The sequence below is a fragment of the Trichomycterus rosablanca genome, chromosome 10 (genome assembly GCF_030014385.1).
Source record: "Trichomycterus rosablanca isolate fTriRos1 chromosome 10, fTriRos1.hap1, whole genome shotgun sequence".
In the NCBI taxonomy this organism is placed as follows: domain Eukaryota; kingdom Metazoa; phylum Chordata; class Actinopteri; order Siluriformes; family Trichomycteridae; genus Trichomycterus; species Trichomycterus rosablanca.
The window spans coordinates 31,701,566-31,717,892 of NC_085997.1; the positions used below are offsets into that span (position 1 = coordinate 31,701,566).

The window sequence follows — 16,327 nt, forward strand, 5'->3', positions numbered from 1 at the left end:
GCCCAGTTGGAATGGCAGAGCTGAGATTTGATACTATGTATACGAAACTCCAACTCTGGTGCGCTAGCGTTCTTTACCGCTGGGCCACCTGAGCGGCCCGCTCCTAGTGTTTTAATGTGGTACAGGGCATACTGGTATACTCCAATTATTTTTTGCTAGTTATAACTTTTAGTTCAACTGCATTTTGTGTATGTATGTGGGTGGTGGATTGGGTGGTGGATCATTCTCAGCACTGCTGTGACACTGACATGGTGGTGTGTTAGTGTGTGTTGTGCTGGTATGAATGGATTAGACACAGCCTTGCTGACACCTCACTGTCACTGCTGGACTGAGAATAGTCCACCAACCAAAATTTTTTCCAGTCAACAGCACCCTGTGGGCAGCGTCCTGTGACCACTGATGAAGGTCTAGAAGATGACCAACTCAAACAGCAGCAATAGATGAGCAATCGTCTCTCACTTTACATCTACAAGATGAACCAACTAGGTAGGAGTGTCTAATAGAGTGGACAGTGAGTGGACACGGTATTTAAAAACTCCAGCAGAGCTGTGTGTAAATTCTATTCATTTAAATGATCCTCCAGGCCACCCAAGGAGGATGGGGGTTCCTGCTCAGTCTGGTTCCTCTTAAGGTTTCTTCCTGTATTTTTAAGGGAGTTTTTCTTTGCCACTGTTGCCCTTGGCTTGCTCAAGAGAGGTTTTTGGTCTGTTGGTCCTGGAGTCTGTAAAGTTGCTTTGAGACAATGTACATTGTAAAAAGCGCTATACAAATAAACTTGACTTAACTATAAAGCCCTTTATGAAGTTAATGATGTCTGAATAATCAATGAAATTATTCTACTTTTTCACCGTGGTGTTCAAAAGGGACTTTATTTTGGGTAAACTAGCGAGGTCACTTGGTAACGCATTTGTGGTCGTTTGGGGACCAGGGGCGGCTCATTCCTTAGAGCGATCGGGCGACGCACCACCAAAGGGCGAAAGGGAAGAAATTTTTCTATCACAGCTGTGACTGTTCTGAACAGTCTGTTTTGCCTCTGAATATCGGAGTCCAATCAGTGTCGAGTTGTGTTCCGTACAGTACCGCCCCTTTTGGAGCGATTTCAGTCTGATTGAAAATCGCCCCGGATTGCTCTCATAGACTCTCAAGTTAAGGCTCTTTTTTTTTTTAACTGCCGGCGCTGCAATACAATCTGAATGGGTTCTGGGAGGGCTCGCACTTATGTGCTTGCGTCACACGTAACCTGGTGTAGCGATCTCGTCACATTTTACATTTACATTTACATTTTCAGCATTTAGCAGACGCTTTTCTCCAAAGCGACTTACAGTTCTGTGACAGTATACAGTCTAAGCAATTGAGGGTTAAGGGCCTTGCTCAGGGGCCCAACAGTGTCAGCCTGACAGTGGTGGGGCTTGAACCAAGGACCTTTTGCTTACTAGTCCAGTACCTTGACTTCGTCACCATGACTACCATCACCTCAGTTCGGGGCAACTCCATTGTGTCATTAAGGGACATGCCATTCAGTCGTCGTAGTAATCAGGATAAATTATCAACTAAAGAATTAGGGCCACCCAGACCAAATTTAAACATCAAGCAAGTATCTACAAAGGCGGGGGGATCATATAAGTTACAAGTAAATTACAAGTAAGTAATGTAATTTTGAAATTGTGAATTGTGATTGCACTTATTGTATCCCCCCAAATGTTTAATTGTACTTCTTTATTCATTGCACATCAGCCCAGATGCCAATCTTTATTCTGGATCTGCTGCACCTAAAATAAAATGCTATCTGATGAAGACTGAATTAAATTGTTAGGGTAAAGACTTTACCTAATTTTATGATTAACGGTAAAGCTGGTCTGTCTCCATGTTCAAAGTTATTTGTGAGGGCAAACTGACAGATGACTTAAGATGGTAATTATTTAAGCTTTAATTTACCCACTGAACGGGTCACCTTGGCCATCATCGCAACCATTGCCCTCCTGAGAGATTAAGCAGAAACCGCCACTGTTGGGGACTCTTAATTTGAAAATGCATCAAACAAGCTTTCTACCTTCACACATGAGCAGAAGGTCAACGTGCTTCAGTGAACTCGTGTGTGAGATTAAGTAGCCAACAGTGTTTGATTTGAAAGATAATAGTGTTGCAGGACTCGAACACAGCTGGTAAAATGGTGTAAATAACCTATGTGTTTATATTTATCTTGTTAATGCGTTAGTTAAAGTGTAAGACTCAGTTTTCTTGGTGAAATCTCTTAGTTTATAAGTAAAGATGTTCCAGACTGTGTGTAAATATCACCGGCTGCTCAGTCAGGCTCTGAGACCTCTCACTGCCCGTCAGTTAGAAGCTTTACATCCATCCATACAGATACACAAAGCTAAATACAGCAGTGCTACTGCAGGTAAGCTCATTTATCACGGTCATCTCTTCATTACACTGATCAGCCATAACATTAAAACCACCTTGTTTCTACACTCACTGTTCCACTTTGTAGTTCTACAATTACTGACTGTAGTCCATCTGTTTCTCTGCATGCTTCGTTAGCCCCCTTTATGCTGTTCTTCAATGGTCAGGACCACCACAGAGCAGCGTCTTGTGACCACTGATGAAGGTCTAGAAGATGACAAACTCAAACAGCAGCAATAGATGAGCGTTCGTCTCTTACTTTACATCTACAAGGTGGACCAACTAGGTAGGAGTGTCTAATAGAGTGGACAGTGAGTGGATACTGTATTTAAAAACTCCAGCAGCAGTGCTGCTGTGTCTGATCCACTCATACCAGCACAACACACACTAACACACCACCACCATGTCAATGTCACTGCAGTGCTGAGAATGATCCACCACCTAAATAATACCTACTCTGTGGTGGTGCTTTGGGGGTCCTGACCATTAAAGAACAGGGTGAAAGCAGGTTCAAAAAGCATGCAGAGAAACAGATGGACTACAGTCAGTAATTGTAGAACTACAAAGTGCTTCTATATGGTAAGTGGAGCTGATAACATGTACAATGTGTGTAGAAACCAGGAGGGGGTTTTAATGTTATGGCTGATCGGTGTATAGTGGGTAGCACTGTCGCCTCACAGCAAGAAGGTCCTGGGTTCGATCCCCAGGTGGGGCGGTCCGGGTCCTTTCTGTGTGAAGTTTGCATGTTCACCCCGTGTCTGCGTGGGTTTCCAACGGGCTCTTCGCTTTCCTTCCACAGTTCAAAAACATTCTAGTGAGGTGAATTGGAGACACACAAGTGTCCATGACTGTGATTAACATTAAAAAGATGAACTGATGAATCTTGCGTAACAAGTAACTACCCGTCCTGTCATGAATGTAACCAAAGTGTGTAAAACATGACGTTAAAATCCTAATAAATAAATAAATGTTAAAAGTGGACTGTTACTTTCTATTTATTTATGCTTTTCTAATATAGAGCGGAAAAGATTCTACCAGGATGTCTCGATCTCTCAAGGTGAAGGTAAGAATTTATAAACCTTAAACCACAACAAAAACTATTTTATTTTAGGTGTAATAACTCTCCACTTATTTGCCTGTTTATTTGGCTGCCCTGATTGTAATTGTTATAATCATCAATCAACTTTTTTTTGTTATCATTTACTGCCCAGGAATGTGACGTCATGCCCTGGCTGGCCTCTATATGCCCAGGATCATTACTTGAATCCTAAAGGGCAGCACAGTGGCTAAGTGAGCAGCACTGTCACCTCACAGCATGAAGGTCCTGGGTTCGATCCCCAGGTGGGGCGGTTCGGGTTCTTTCTGTGAGGAGTTTGCATGTTCTCCCCGTGTCTGCGTGGGTTTCCTCCGGGTGCTTCGGTTTCCTCCCACAGTCCAAAGACGTGCAAGTGAGGTGAATTGGAGGTACAAAATTGTCCATGACTGTGTTTGATATAACCTTGTGTGAACTGAAGAACCTTGTGTGTAATGAGTAACTACCGTTCCTGTCATGAATGTAACCAAAGTGTGAAACATGACTAATAAACAAACAAACTTGAATCCTAAAACAGTTATTATGGCTTATTTTAATCTTCTATGAACCTATTATTCCAAAATCAAAGTCATCCATCCTTAAGAAAGTTATTTATTATTTAAATGCTTTGAGACAAAAAAAAGTATAAGGTCAGAGGCTTCTAGAGTGAGCACACGCCTTTGTATCTGATGCATTAAAGTGTGTGAAGTAATAGTTTTATGATGCAATAAGTTATCTGCCCCCAAGAGTTGCTCACACCAGCAACATTAATACGGCAGCCTTAATCTACATTAAAATTAGATTATCAAAGTACTTAGAAGTGTTTACTACATCTAAAACACATTGATGATCATTTTTTATGAGGATCATAAACTGTGCTTAGAAAATCATAGGACAACTGTTATCAAACCTAGAAGACCTGTACAGAATACACTGCCTACGGAAGGCCACCAGCGTATGCATGGATCACAGTTACCTGTGCCACAAGTCCTCTGCGATACATGCCTGTCGTCTCTTGCACCAGAAAGCTCTGGAACTGCTTCTACACCAGGGCCATCATGCTACTTAACTTCTTACTTCCACATGTTCACTGAGTAAACCACATATTGCTTACATTACATAAACAAACAGTAGTACAGTAGTCTTCTATTTCAACCAGATACATATACATATAAATGAACAGTGGTCCAGTTTTTATACATATATTTTTAGACACATTGCACCATATGAACACTCAGCCTCTTATACATTTTACTGCTATATTCCTGTTGTAATGTTACTGCTGACTTTTGCACTGTGCTGGACTACACTGTTTTGCCCAATTATTCTTACAAACAATTTTTGTGCTGAAAATATGTTCTAATCTAGGGCAGTTGTAGCCTGGCGGTTAAGATACTGGACTAATAATCAAAAGGTCACTGGTTCAAGCCCCACCACTGCCAGGTTGTCACTGCTGGGCCTTTAAGCAAGGCCCTTAACCCTTAATTGCTTAGATAATATACTCACAGTATTGTAAGTTGCTTTAAATAAAAGCATCTGCTAAATGCTGAAAATGTAAATGTCATTTCATTATACTTGTACAGTGACAATAAGACCAATCTAAAGACAAGTTTCAGTGTAGGCATCCTTGGGTTTTTTTAGCGTGGGTGAACAGTTAGGGCAGCATGGTGGCTCAGTGGGTAGCACTGTCGCCCACAGCAAGAAGGCCCTGGGTTCGGGCCGGGTCCTTTCTGTGTGGAGTTTGCATGTTCTCCCCGTGTCTGTGTGGGTGTCCTCCAGGAGCTCCGGTTTTCTCCAAGAACATGCAAGTAAAGTGAATTGGAGATACAAAATGGTCCATGATCGTGTTTGACATTAAACTTGTGAACTGATGAATCTTGTGTAATGAGTAACTACCGTTTCTGTCATGAATGTAACCAAAGTGTAAAACATGACGTTAAAATCCTAATAAATAAATAAGTAAATGCATGGATGCACAGTTTGTAAATGCTGCTACTTTCCAGGATTCCAAGACAAATGCAGCATTTAAATACTTATTATTGTTCCCTCCAGGTGGAGTTTTTGAGATTAACCTAGACAGGAGAAAGCTGAAGACTCCAGGTGGGAAACTCTTCACTGTGCCTAATGAAGCTCTGGCCATTGCAGTAGCCACTGAATGGGATGCTCAGAAGGACACACTAAAGTTCTACACCATGCATCTAGTGAGAGACTAAATTTAAATGTGTATCTTGGAGGGTGAATACGGCTCTGTGAGAATATAGCAAGGTTATGTTCTCATTGTTTATATTTTCTCATGTAGACCACTTTGTGCAACACAGCTCTCGATAACCCAACACAGCGTAGTAAGGATCAAATGATCAGTGCCGCCCTGAAGTATCTGGAGACAGACACCATTTGGTATGCTGAGTTTTCAGTGCTTTTTTTCAAATGGTAGAAAACACTGTGATTGATTTTTACCTGTTTCTCTTATGTGTTCAACTAGTTACAGAGTAGAGGATCCTCCAGGACTTGTAGAACTACAGAAAAATGAATGGGACCCTGTTACTGACTGGATTGAAAACAGGTATGTCAGTTTCCTACTAACTGTTATTAGAAACCCTTAAATGAGCCAATTCTCATGTAAAACATGTAATGATAAATTATACATGGATTTTACACCGATCAGCCATAACATTAAAACCACCTCCTTGTTTCTACACACATCGTCCATTTTATCAGCTACACTTACCATATAGAAGCACTTTGTAGTTCTACAATTACTGACTGTAGTCCATCTGTTTCTCTACATTCTTTGTTAGCCCCCTTTCATGCTGTTCTTTAATGGTCAGGACCCCCACAGCACCACTACAGAGTAGGTATTATTTAGGTGGTGGATCATTCTCAGCACTGCAGTGACACTGACATGGTGGTGGTGTGTTAGTGTGTGTTGTGCTGGTATGAGTGGATGAGACACAACAGCGCCACATGGGCAGCGTCCTGTGACCACTGATGAAGGTCTAGAAGATGACCAACTTAAACAGCAGCAATAGATGAGCGATCGTCTCTGACTTTACATCTACAAGGTGAACCAACTAGGTAGGAGTGTCTAATAGAGTGGACAGTGAGTGGACACGGTATTTAAAAACTCCAGCAGCGCTGCTGTGTCTGATCCACTCATACCAGCACAACACACACAACACTGTGGTGGTTCTGTGGTGGTCCTGATCATTGAAGAACAGAGTAAAAGCAGGTTAAAAAAGTATGTAGAGAAACAGATGGACTACAGTCAGTAATTGTAGAAGTACAAAGTGCTCCTATATGGTAAGTGGAGCTGGTAAAATGGACAGTGAGTGTAGAAACAAGGAGGTGGTTTTAATGTTATGGCTGATCGGTGTATATGGATAGTAAAATAATAAGGGCTTTCCATGGCCTCATTTTTAAATGGGTGTAAGTATTAGGTGACACAACCAATATTTTCACATCTGTTAACATGAATTATGAAAGAGTACATGTACAACATGAAAAAAGTTTTAAAAAATGCAAAAATCAATATAAGGGTAGTAATTAAGAAGTATATAGTACCCTGATTTGTAACCTGCCTGGAGCAGGACACCTGTATTTTGTTCCCACACACGATGAGGAGGAACCTTGGAAAGCCAAATATTTCTGATAATTGTATAACTCATAACAGTTAGATCGTTCAGAAGACATGCCAGGAAAAAAAGCCTTTTCTTCCATCTGACCACAAACAAAATGCAAAAGTATGGTCAGATGAGACAAAATTCTGCTGGGAACCATTTAAGGCTCTTTATGCCTAGTTCACACTACACAATGTTTGCCCTGATTTTCGCTTGCCGATTGGTCGCTGCTAGATGTGGCAGCTCAGGAGCCACTCGGCGATCTAAACTCGGCTTTCAATCGCTATGTGTGAACTACTCAACAACTCGATCCGCGCAGCTCGCCGAGACTGAGGAGAGATATCTAGCATGTTGAATATCTGGATCAGTCGGTGTGGTGTGGTGAGGGGGATAATATAGTTTCTATCAGAATACATCGGCACACACACAAGCTTTACAATATTCGTGAACCCATTGTCTACGCCAAACCATAATACCAACACTGCATTACAAAATAATATTTATTAACCTCCAACTCGCTAAACAAAACAATCCATGCTGGTCGCGTTGCCAAATCCACTCGGATTCATTTATTTTTCTCCTTGTTTTTACGCTGCACATCAGCGCACAAACAACTTTGATCGCTCGCTACTTGCTGATGTGCATTGTTGGACGTGGTATCATTAAACCCCTCGTCACTTCTCGCGTGTGTTTTCGTGACAAAACGTAGTTTGGGAGACCAGAGAAGCTATGCCTGCGATTTCAGTTAGTGATAGATCGTGTAGTGTGAAACCCCCTATTGCCGATCAGTCGTGTAGTGTGAAATCCACACCGACTTCAAAGACTCCCGATTACAAGAGATCCAGTTGTGTAGTGTGAACTGTACAGCGACCTGACGACTTGGAAAGTCGTGTAGTGTGAACTTGGCATTAGAGATTCTGTATTGTGGAGTTCTTTCAAATTAGTTTTGTAGGTATTTTAATCTTCCTAATCATTACAGGAGAAGACTCTCTGTTGTTATGTTGACAGAACTTTACAAAAAATTTTTGGAAATATAATTTTAGTGCTGACTGTATGACTGACTAGATACGTTAAGGCTAATTACGCTGATTTATTTCTAGGTACAATGTTGTTATTGGTTCATCTTCAAGTATATTGGGCCCCCAAATTCCAGAGAAGACTTATGAGACATTTCAGCAGCATCTCAGCTCCTACAACTTGTGGTCACTGACAGGTACACACAAAATTTAATTTGAATTTTCTAAGTATTGGATTATATACACCGATCAGGCATAACATTAAAACCACCTCCTTGTTTCTACACTCACTGTCCATTTTATCAGCTCCACTTACCATATAGAAGCACTTTGTAGTTCTACAGTTACTGACTGTAGTCCATTTATTTCTCTACATACCTTTTTAGCCTGCTTTCACCATGTTCCTCAATGGTGACATGGTGGTGGTGTGTTAGTGTGTGTTGTGCTGGTATGATGGGATCAGACACATCAGCACTGCTGGAGTTTTTAAGTAATGTGTCCACTCACTGTCCACTCTATTAGACACTCCTACCTAGTTGGTCCACCTTGTAGATGTAAAGTCAGAGACGATCGCTCATCTATTGCTGCTGTTTGAGTTGGTCATCTTCTAGACCTTCATCAGTGGTCACAGGACGCTGCCCACGGGGCACTGTTGGCTGGATATTTTTGGTTGGTGGACTATTCTCAGTCCAGCAGGAACAGTGAGGTGTTTAAAATCTCCAGCAGCGCTGCTGTGTCTAATCCACTCATACCAGCACAACACACACTAACACACCACCACCATGTCAGTGTCACTGCAGTGCTGAGAATCATCCACCACCCAAATAATTCCTGCTCTGTAGTGGTCCTGGGAGAGTCCTGACCATTGAAGAACAGCATGAAATGGGGCTAACAAAGCATGTAGAGGAATAGATGAACTACAGTCAGTAATTGTAGAACTACAAAGTGCCTCTATAAGTGGAGCTGATAAAACGGACACAATAATTCACAGGAATATCTATATACGTACATGTAAACATTAGCAGTTGGTGTATGCGTAGCACACAACAATTGTAGGTATTTATTATAAATTATTATGAATTATTGAGTAGTCACATATATAGAATATGGCCAAAAGTATTTGGACACCTTTTTCATTCTTGGACATTCTTTTTCAAATACAAAAGGTATGTATTTGATCTATGTGATCATTTCTGCTGTAATATCAGCCACTCGTCTGAGAAGGCTTCTTACAAGGCTTCTCTTTAAATAAACTAAATCTTTAAATTTTACAGGGCTTGAGTATGTGATCAACCAATTGAAGTCATTGATCCTGTCCTTTGGATTGATTGATAGACGTCTAACTGTTGAGCAAGCTGTTCTGCTGTCTCGACTGGAGGAGGAATACCAGGTAAAACAATCCACCCACAATCCACCTACCGTTCAGATCTTCACCCTCAGGCTATAATACAACCAACATTCAAAGAATTGTTTTCATTTGTTTTTTTCTTTTATTTATGATTTCAGGCTGTGAATCCAACACAGGGCACCACACACTATTATTATTGCACACTTACACATTTCTTTAGTTACTGAAACTAGGGGCAACTTAAAGTAACCAAACCAATCATGTGTAACCTGTAACCATCTAAATAGGCAGTTGTATCATATTAAGAAGACAACAATTTTTTTTTTTTGGCCATCCGCAAACACATCTTCAGAGCACTGCTGCCTTGCACACTAGTAGCGGTTTAGTCTCAATGACAACGCTGTCCACGGAGTGGGATGGGAAACGCGGAGTGGACTTTGCACCTGATCTTGTCCGCGACTACTCATTAGATTTCAAACCTGTTCATCTCAGGTGTGTTCAGCCTGACAAATCGGCGCTCAGCTGGCCTGTCCGGGTACGCCCACTTCGCCGTAGAAGAGAGGGAGCGGTACTCGCAAACCTACGAGAATTCGTCCCGGAACCGAGCTCGGCCGCTGTATACACCCCGATGAAAATGGCACTGGCCAATGTGAGATCGCTCACGAACAAAACTTTTATCCTGAAAGATTTCTTCTTAAATCATCAGTTAGATTTTATATTTTTAACTGAAACATGGCTCAGTGTTGACGAATTTAGCCCTCTACTGGAACTGTGCCCTCCGGACTGTTCCTTTTTAAGCTGTCCAAGAGCCACTGGTAGAGGAGGGGGTGTGGCTGTGGTTTTTAATAACCGATTTAAATGTGAAGCTCTTTCAGTCGAACATTTTACTAGTTTTTAAGTGCAGCTTATACAACTAGATTGTAGTAATCCTCTGATTTGTGCTCTTATATATAGACCACCTAAAGTGGTTGGTAATTTTATCAATGAATTTTCTAACTTCTTGGCTTGGATTATACCTACTGCAGACAGACTTTTAATTCTGGGGGATTTTAATATTCATGTCTGTTGCCCAAACAAACCTATGGTCAGTGAATTTATGCACCTAATAGAATCTTTTAACCTTGTACAGTCAATCAGTGGTCCCACTCATAGTCTCGGTCATACTCTTGATCTTGTTTTATCTTATGGTTTTCCTATTAATAATACTGTAATCGAGGATGTTGGGTTTTCTGATCATAAATCAGTATTTTTTAATATCACATTGCCAATGCAAGCCACCGGCACCAGAGCTACAAGCTGTCGTTATCGGCCTATAAACTCTGCTACAGCAAGCATTTTTTCAGAATCTTTTCTTAAGATGTCCCCTTTAGAGTGCAATGTGCCTCCTTTATCTAATTCAACTGCTGATGAATTGGTCACCATGTTTAACTCCACCTGCTCATCAATCCTTGACTCTGTGGCTCCCTTCACAACCAGGCGGGCTAAGGGTAAACCCAATCAGCCATGGGTAAATGATAATATCCGCATCCTTAGAAAAGAGTGTCGGAAAGCAGAGCGGAAATGGAAGAAAGACAGGCTTCAGGTATCTTTTGAGATTTTAAAGAGCTGCCTGTTTGCTTTTCAAGAAGCTACTAGGCTGGCTAGAGAAAGCTATTTTTCAAATATTATATCTAGGCACAGTAACAAACCCAGAGTTTTATTCACTACTATTAACTCTGTTCTAAATCCACCAATTTGTTACCCTGTCGAGTCCTCTAAAATTTGTGAGGATTTTTTGCAGTTTTTCATGGGGAAAATTGAGACAATCAAATTAAATATAACACCCTCTAATAATGACCCCCATCCAAATTTGGGGTGTTCGGATAGCTTCTATCTTTTTGAGCCCATCTCTCTTTCTGCATTGAAAGATGTGGTTTTTTGCATGAAACCCACAACCTCTCCTGGTGATATTATCCCCACTTCCCTCCTTATGGAAACATTTGATACAATTGGTCCTACTCTGTTGACTATAATAAATGCCTGTCTATCTTCTGGTACTGTTCCTGTGTGTTTTAAGCATGCTGCTGTGCAGCCCTTACTTAAAAAACATAATCTTAATATCTCTATACTTAATAATTATCGACCAATCTCAAAACTACCCTTCCTTTCTAAAGTATTGGAGAAAGTGGTGCTTTCACAGCTGTGGGCTCATTTGACAAAAAATGACATCTTTGAAATTTTTCAGTCTGGTTTTAAACCTTTTCATAGTACAGAATCAGCCCTCCTAAAGGTGACTAATGACCTGCTCCTTGCTGCAGATGCAGGAAAGTGTGCTATTTTAGTCTTATTAGACCTTACCGCCGCTTTTGATACTGTTGACCACAATTTGCTCATTCAACGTCTTGAGCATGTGGTTGGCCTTAGGGGGGCGGCACTGAGTTGGTTTAAGTCTTATCTTTGCAATAGGACCTTCTCAGTACATGTCGGTAATTTCTTTTCTTCTGTTTCTACCATTGGCTGTGGGGTTCCTCAAGGATCTATCCTGGGGCCGGTACTGTTTGCTTTATATATGCTTCCTTTGGGGAAAATCATCAGGAAGTATGGTATTGAATTTCATTGTTATGCCGACGATACCCAGCTGTACCTCCCCCTGCGTCCAACCGATTTGTGCTCTTTTAAACGCCTGAAGGAATGCTTGAAAGAGATTAAGTGTTGGTTAGCAAATAGTTTTCTTCAACTGAATGAGGATAAAACAGAAGTTATTCTCTTTGGCTCTCCCAAATATACAGATCCTTTAATAGAAAACATTGGGGAACTGTCAGACTATGTGAAATCACAGGTAAAGAATCTTGGGGTAATATTTGATTCTTACCTGAAATTCGATAAACAAATAAACTCTGTTGTTAGAAGCAGCTTTTTTCACCTTAGATCAATTGCTAAGATCAAATCAATTTTGTCACCACAAGACCTGGAAAAGGTAATTCATGCACTTATTTCATGTCGCCTAGACTACTGTAACAGTTTGTATATGGGTATAAGTAAGTCTTCATTAGCTCGGTTACAGCTAGTCCAAAATGCAGCAGCACGTCTGCTCACAGGTACAAAGAAGTTTGACCACATTACCCTGGTCCTGGCATCTCTCCATTGGCTTCCTGTAAGCTACAGGATCCAATTTAAAGTTCTTCTGTTTGTTTTTAAGTCCTTATATGGATTGGCGCCATCTTACATAAGAGACTTGCTCCATTTCTATTGTTCTCCTAGATCTCTTAGGTCATCCGATCAATTGCTCTTGGCTGTGCCACGGTCAAAGCTCAAAGGTGATCGAGCCTTTGCAGTTGCTGCTCCGAGGTTGTGGAACAGTCTACCTTTGGACATCAGGGCCGCTTCCTCCATTTCTGTTTTTAAATCTAGACTAAAAAGCACTTCTACCAACTAGCGTTTCCTGGATGAGTGTCATGGTCTGCGTTTCTGTTGTTCTACTGTTTTATACTTTGTGTTGCTTATTTATTTGTGTGTTTTATGTTTCAACATGTACAGCACTTTGGTTGTAAATGTGCTTTATAAATAAATTACTTACTTACTTACATTAGAAGAGGAAATGGCCAAAATAATTACCTCGATAAAGAAGGTGATAAATACACAGTGTACACACAACCTAAATGCTGTTTGGGTAACCTGAAACGTTACCACATACATTTTGCTCATGCCACATATTGCTGACTTAAAACCAAACTTAGGCTTGTGTGGATGATGGCAAAGTCTTGTATCAAGCAAGGGTAGGCAAAAATTCCACATACAAAACTGCAGTAGTGAGTGTCCTCTGTTCCTAAATTGTGTAAAAGTGTATGTTATAAGGCCGCTCAGGTGGCGCAGCGGTAAAAACACACGCTGGAACCAGAGCTGGGATCTCTAATACATCGTATCGAATCTCAGCTCTGCCTGCCGGCAAGGATAAGCAGCCACATGAACAACGATTGGCCTGTTGTTCAGATATGGGCGGGACTAAGCCGGATGGGGTCTCTCTCTCATGACTGGTGCAATTACGACCTCTGCTGGCTGATTAATGGTGCCTGCACAGAGATGAGAAAAGAGTGCTCTCAGGGTGTGTCTCTCCGTACACAGTGCTGAGATGCACTGCACTCGTCGAAGTGTAGGTGATAAGATGCATACGGCATGCTGCCCACGTGCTGTGTAAGTTATATGAAAGCTGATGTATTACAGGTAAACATGCTTCTGTCTTGCAGGCATTTAATTCTAAATTTGTTTGCATTTACAAAACATGAATAAGTCTAGTAAAAGCTTTTTTGCATTTATGAAAATGGGGTTTGTATGTAGTATACATCAATGTGTTCTATGCACGTTTTTAAACAGTAACCTGTGTCTGTTCTCATCTAGATTCAGCATTGGGGAAATGTTGAATGGGCTCATGACTATGACATGTATGAGCTTAGAGCTCGTACAGCAGCTGGTGCTCTGTTTGTGCATCTGTCGTCAGAGAGTGCTACAGTGAAGAAGAAACTGCTTCAGGACTGATCTGATCCATGTGTTAGTAAATGTGCAAGTACAGGATGATAACAGAAAATGTTTCTGGACTTTTTGTGTTTGTAATGTGCTTATTTAAGTGAATTATTATGATCGTGGAAACAGAAATCTCACATTTATGGAAGGGATTTGTCACCGGAACTGAATAGTTGTGGCAGTACAGTAAGACCACAGTGTTCTGTACTGATTTGTTTATTTTGTGGACATGTTTGCACCCTCAAGTAAGTGTAATTAAGGGATGCACAAAGGCTGGAGGAGGCCATAATGAAAAACACAGCAATTCCTTAAACACACACAACCACATCCTGTAGACCCTAGTACTTAAACATCACAGTAACGGGTTACTACACACTTTTGAAGGCTCATAGATGTCTATTACGTTGTTCCAATTATTAGACGTATGTGGATTCTTGTTTGTGGATAACAAAAACAAAGAGACATGGTTCAGTCTTTGTTTTATTAATGTAAAGATTATTATTTCAGATTATATGATGGCTGATATGCCTCAAGTTCTTATTCTCTTTAACCACATTTCACACAGCTATCCTTGAGAATTTGATTAGTAAATACGTAAGCAGTTACACATGGTTAGTCCTAAAAGCAACTTCACCACCCTTCTCAGAAAAAAATATGTCGAATACTGTACACTCGAAGGTTATTATGCATTTAATGTTGTATATTTACGTCAGTGTGTCTGCTTAACATCAAATATACAGTTTCTGTGACTGAATGAACTACATTCACTGGCTTTCATGTAAATGTTAAATTATTACTAACCCTAAGTAGATTATTAACACAATGTGAAGTTTATTGTATAGGCATGTGCAACAGTCTTATCAGGTATTATAAATGCCCTTCTGATAAAGTTTCAAGTTGAAGTACAAATCTGTCTGCTAGTAGGACAGTATACTGTCTAAGCAATTGAGGGTTAAGGGCCTTGCTCAAGGGCTTAACAGTAGCAACTTCGCAGTGGTGGGGCTTGAACCAGCAACCTTTTGATTACTAGTCCAGTACCTTAACCGCTAGGCCACAACTGTCCCTTTATACGATAAAGTTCTAAAGTTATACACACAGATTTTAACTTTAAGGTGCAATCTTCATGTGCCTGCAATGACTTCCTACCATGACACCCTACAATACATTATATAACCACAAGTATTTGGAAACCTGACCAAGTATGTGGACACCCCATTTCAAAAACAAATAGTGTTAAAATTAAATTATCTCTATGTGATATTTTCAACCACTCTTCTACAAAGCCTTCTCATAACGTTTTGAATTATGCCTGTGGGAATTTGTTCCCATTCAGTCAAAAGAGCACTTGTATGATTGGGCACTGATATTAGTCAAGAAAGCCTCAACTGATGTTCAAGTTCAATGCTGTTCAGTGGGGCTGAGGTCACCCACTACTAGGCCTGCTGGTGTTCTTGCTGGGCAGTTGTAGCTTAGTGGTTAAGGTACTGGACTAGTAATCAAAGGGTGGCTGGTTTAAACCCCACCACTGCCAGGTTGCCACTGTTGGGCCCTTGAGCAAGGCCCTTAACCCTCAATTGCTTAAACAATATACTGTCACAGTACTGTAAGTCATGTTGGATAAAAAGCGTCCGCTAAATGCTGAAAATGTAAATGCTAGTGTACTATTTTCAACCCAGAAGTAAAGCTGAGACATTTTACATATAGACTTTAAAAGCTAGATGTTGTTTTGATTTTTACATATGGACTTGTTATGGTTTCAGGCGTCATGGAGGCACAGTGGGTAGCACGGTCACCTCACAGCAAGAAGGTTCTGGGTTTGATTCCCCAGTCTGGCAGCCAGAGTCCTTTCTGTGTGAAGTTGGCATGTTCTCCCTGCGTCCGTGTGGGTTTTCTCCGGGTGCTCCGATTTCCTCCTTCAGATCTAAAGACATGCAGTCAGGCCAATCGGAGTTAATAAAAATTGCCCTGACTATGTGTGTGGATGTGTGTGTGTGCCCTGTGATGAACAGACATGATCTCTCCGTATCTGCGTGGGGGGTTTCCTTCGGAAGCTCCGGTTTCCTCCCACAGTACAAAGACATGTTAGGTTTATTGGAAATACAAACTTGTATCAATCATGTGTAACCTGTAACTACCTGTCCTGTCATGAATGGAACCAAAGTGTAAAACATGACGTTAATACCCTAATACATAGATAAATAAACGATATGTGTAATGTGTGAGCAGGCAGCTGTGTGTATTATAAACATACAGCCACCTGCTGCTGTTTCCGTTAACCCGAAAAACGGGAAGGTGTTTTTGATCGACAGCAGTATTGACCAATAGACGTGAGGCCTGAGTAGCTTCCTCCAATGGGATCTCTCAAGGGGCGGGG

The 16,327-nt window shown here is 41.0% G+C and overlaps 1 protein-coding gene across 4 annotated transcripts; it reads left to right on the forward strand.

Moving 5' to 3' along the window:
* The first annotated feature begins 2,148 nt into the window (after positions 1-2,148).
* Positions 2,149-16,172, forward strand: atpaf2 (ATP synthase mitochondrial F1 complex assembly factor 2). Of its 4 annotated transcripts, XM_063003165.1 has the most exons (9): positions 2,162-2,398; positions 3,422-3,466; positions 5,528-5,676; positions 5,775-5,872; positions 5,958-6,038; positions 8,193-8,305; positions 9,383-9,498; positions 13,831-13,980; positions 15,714-16,172. In XM_063003165.1, the coding sequence occupies exons 1-8, from the start codon at positions 2,269-2,271 to the stop codon at positions 13,966-13,968; spliced, it is 870 nt and encodes a 289-aa protein (XP_062859235.1). In that variant the 5' UTR covers positions 2,162-2,268; the 3' UTR covers positions 13,969-13,980; positions 15,714-16,172. The 4 variants fall into 4 exon arrangements, with proteins under 4 accessions (XP_062859237.1, XP_062859235.1, XP_062859236.1 ...); XM_063003167.1 differs by lacking the exon at positions 13,831-13,980 and having other exon boundaries at positions 2,149-2,398; XM_063003166.1 differs by lacking the exon at positions 15,714-16,172 and having other exon boundaries at positions 2,166-2,398; positions 3,422-3,460; positions 13,831-14,702.
* Positions 16,173-16,327: the final 155 nt, after the last annotated feature.

Coding starts and splice junctions, on each gene's coding strand:
- atpaf2 (XM_063003165.1), top strand. CDS start 2,269: ATGTTCCAGACTGTGTGTAAATATCACCGGCTGCTCAGTCAGGCTCTG. Junction 6,039..8,192: donor ACTGACTGGATTGAAAACAG/GTATGTCAGTTT, acceptor ATTTATTTCTAG/GTACAATGTTGTTATTGGTT. Junction 9,499..13,830: donor GACTGGAGGAGGAATACCAG/GTAAAACAATCC, acceptor GTTCTCATCTAG/ATTCAGCATTGGGGAAATGT.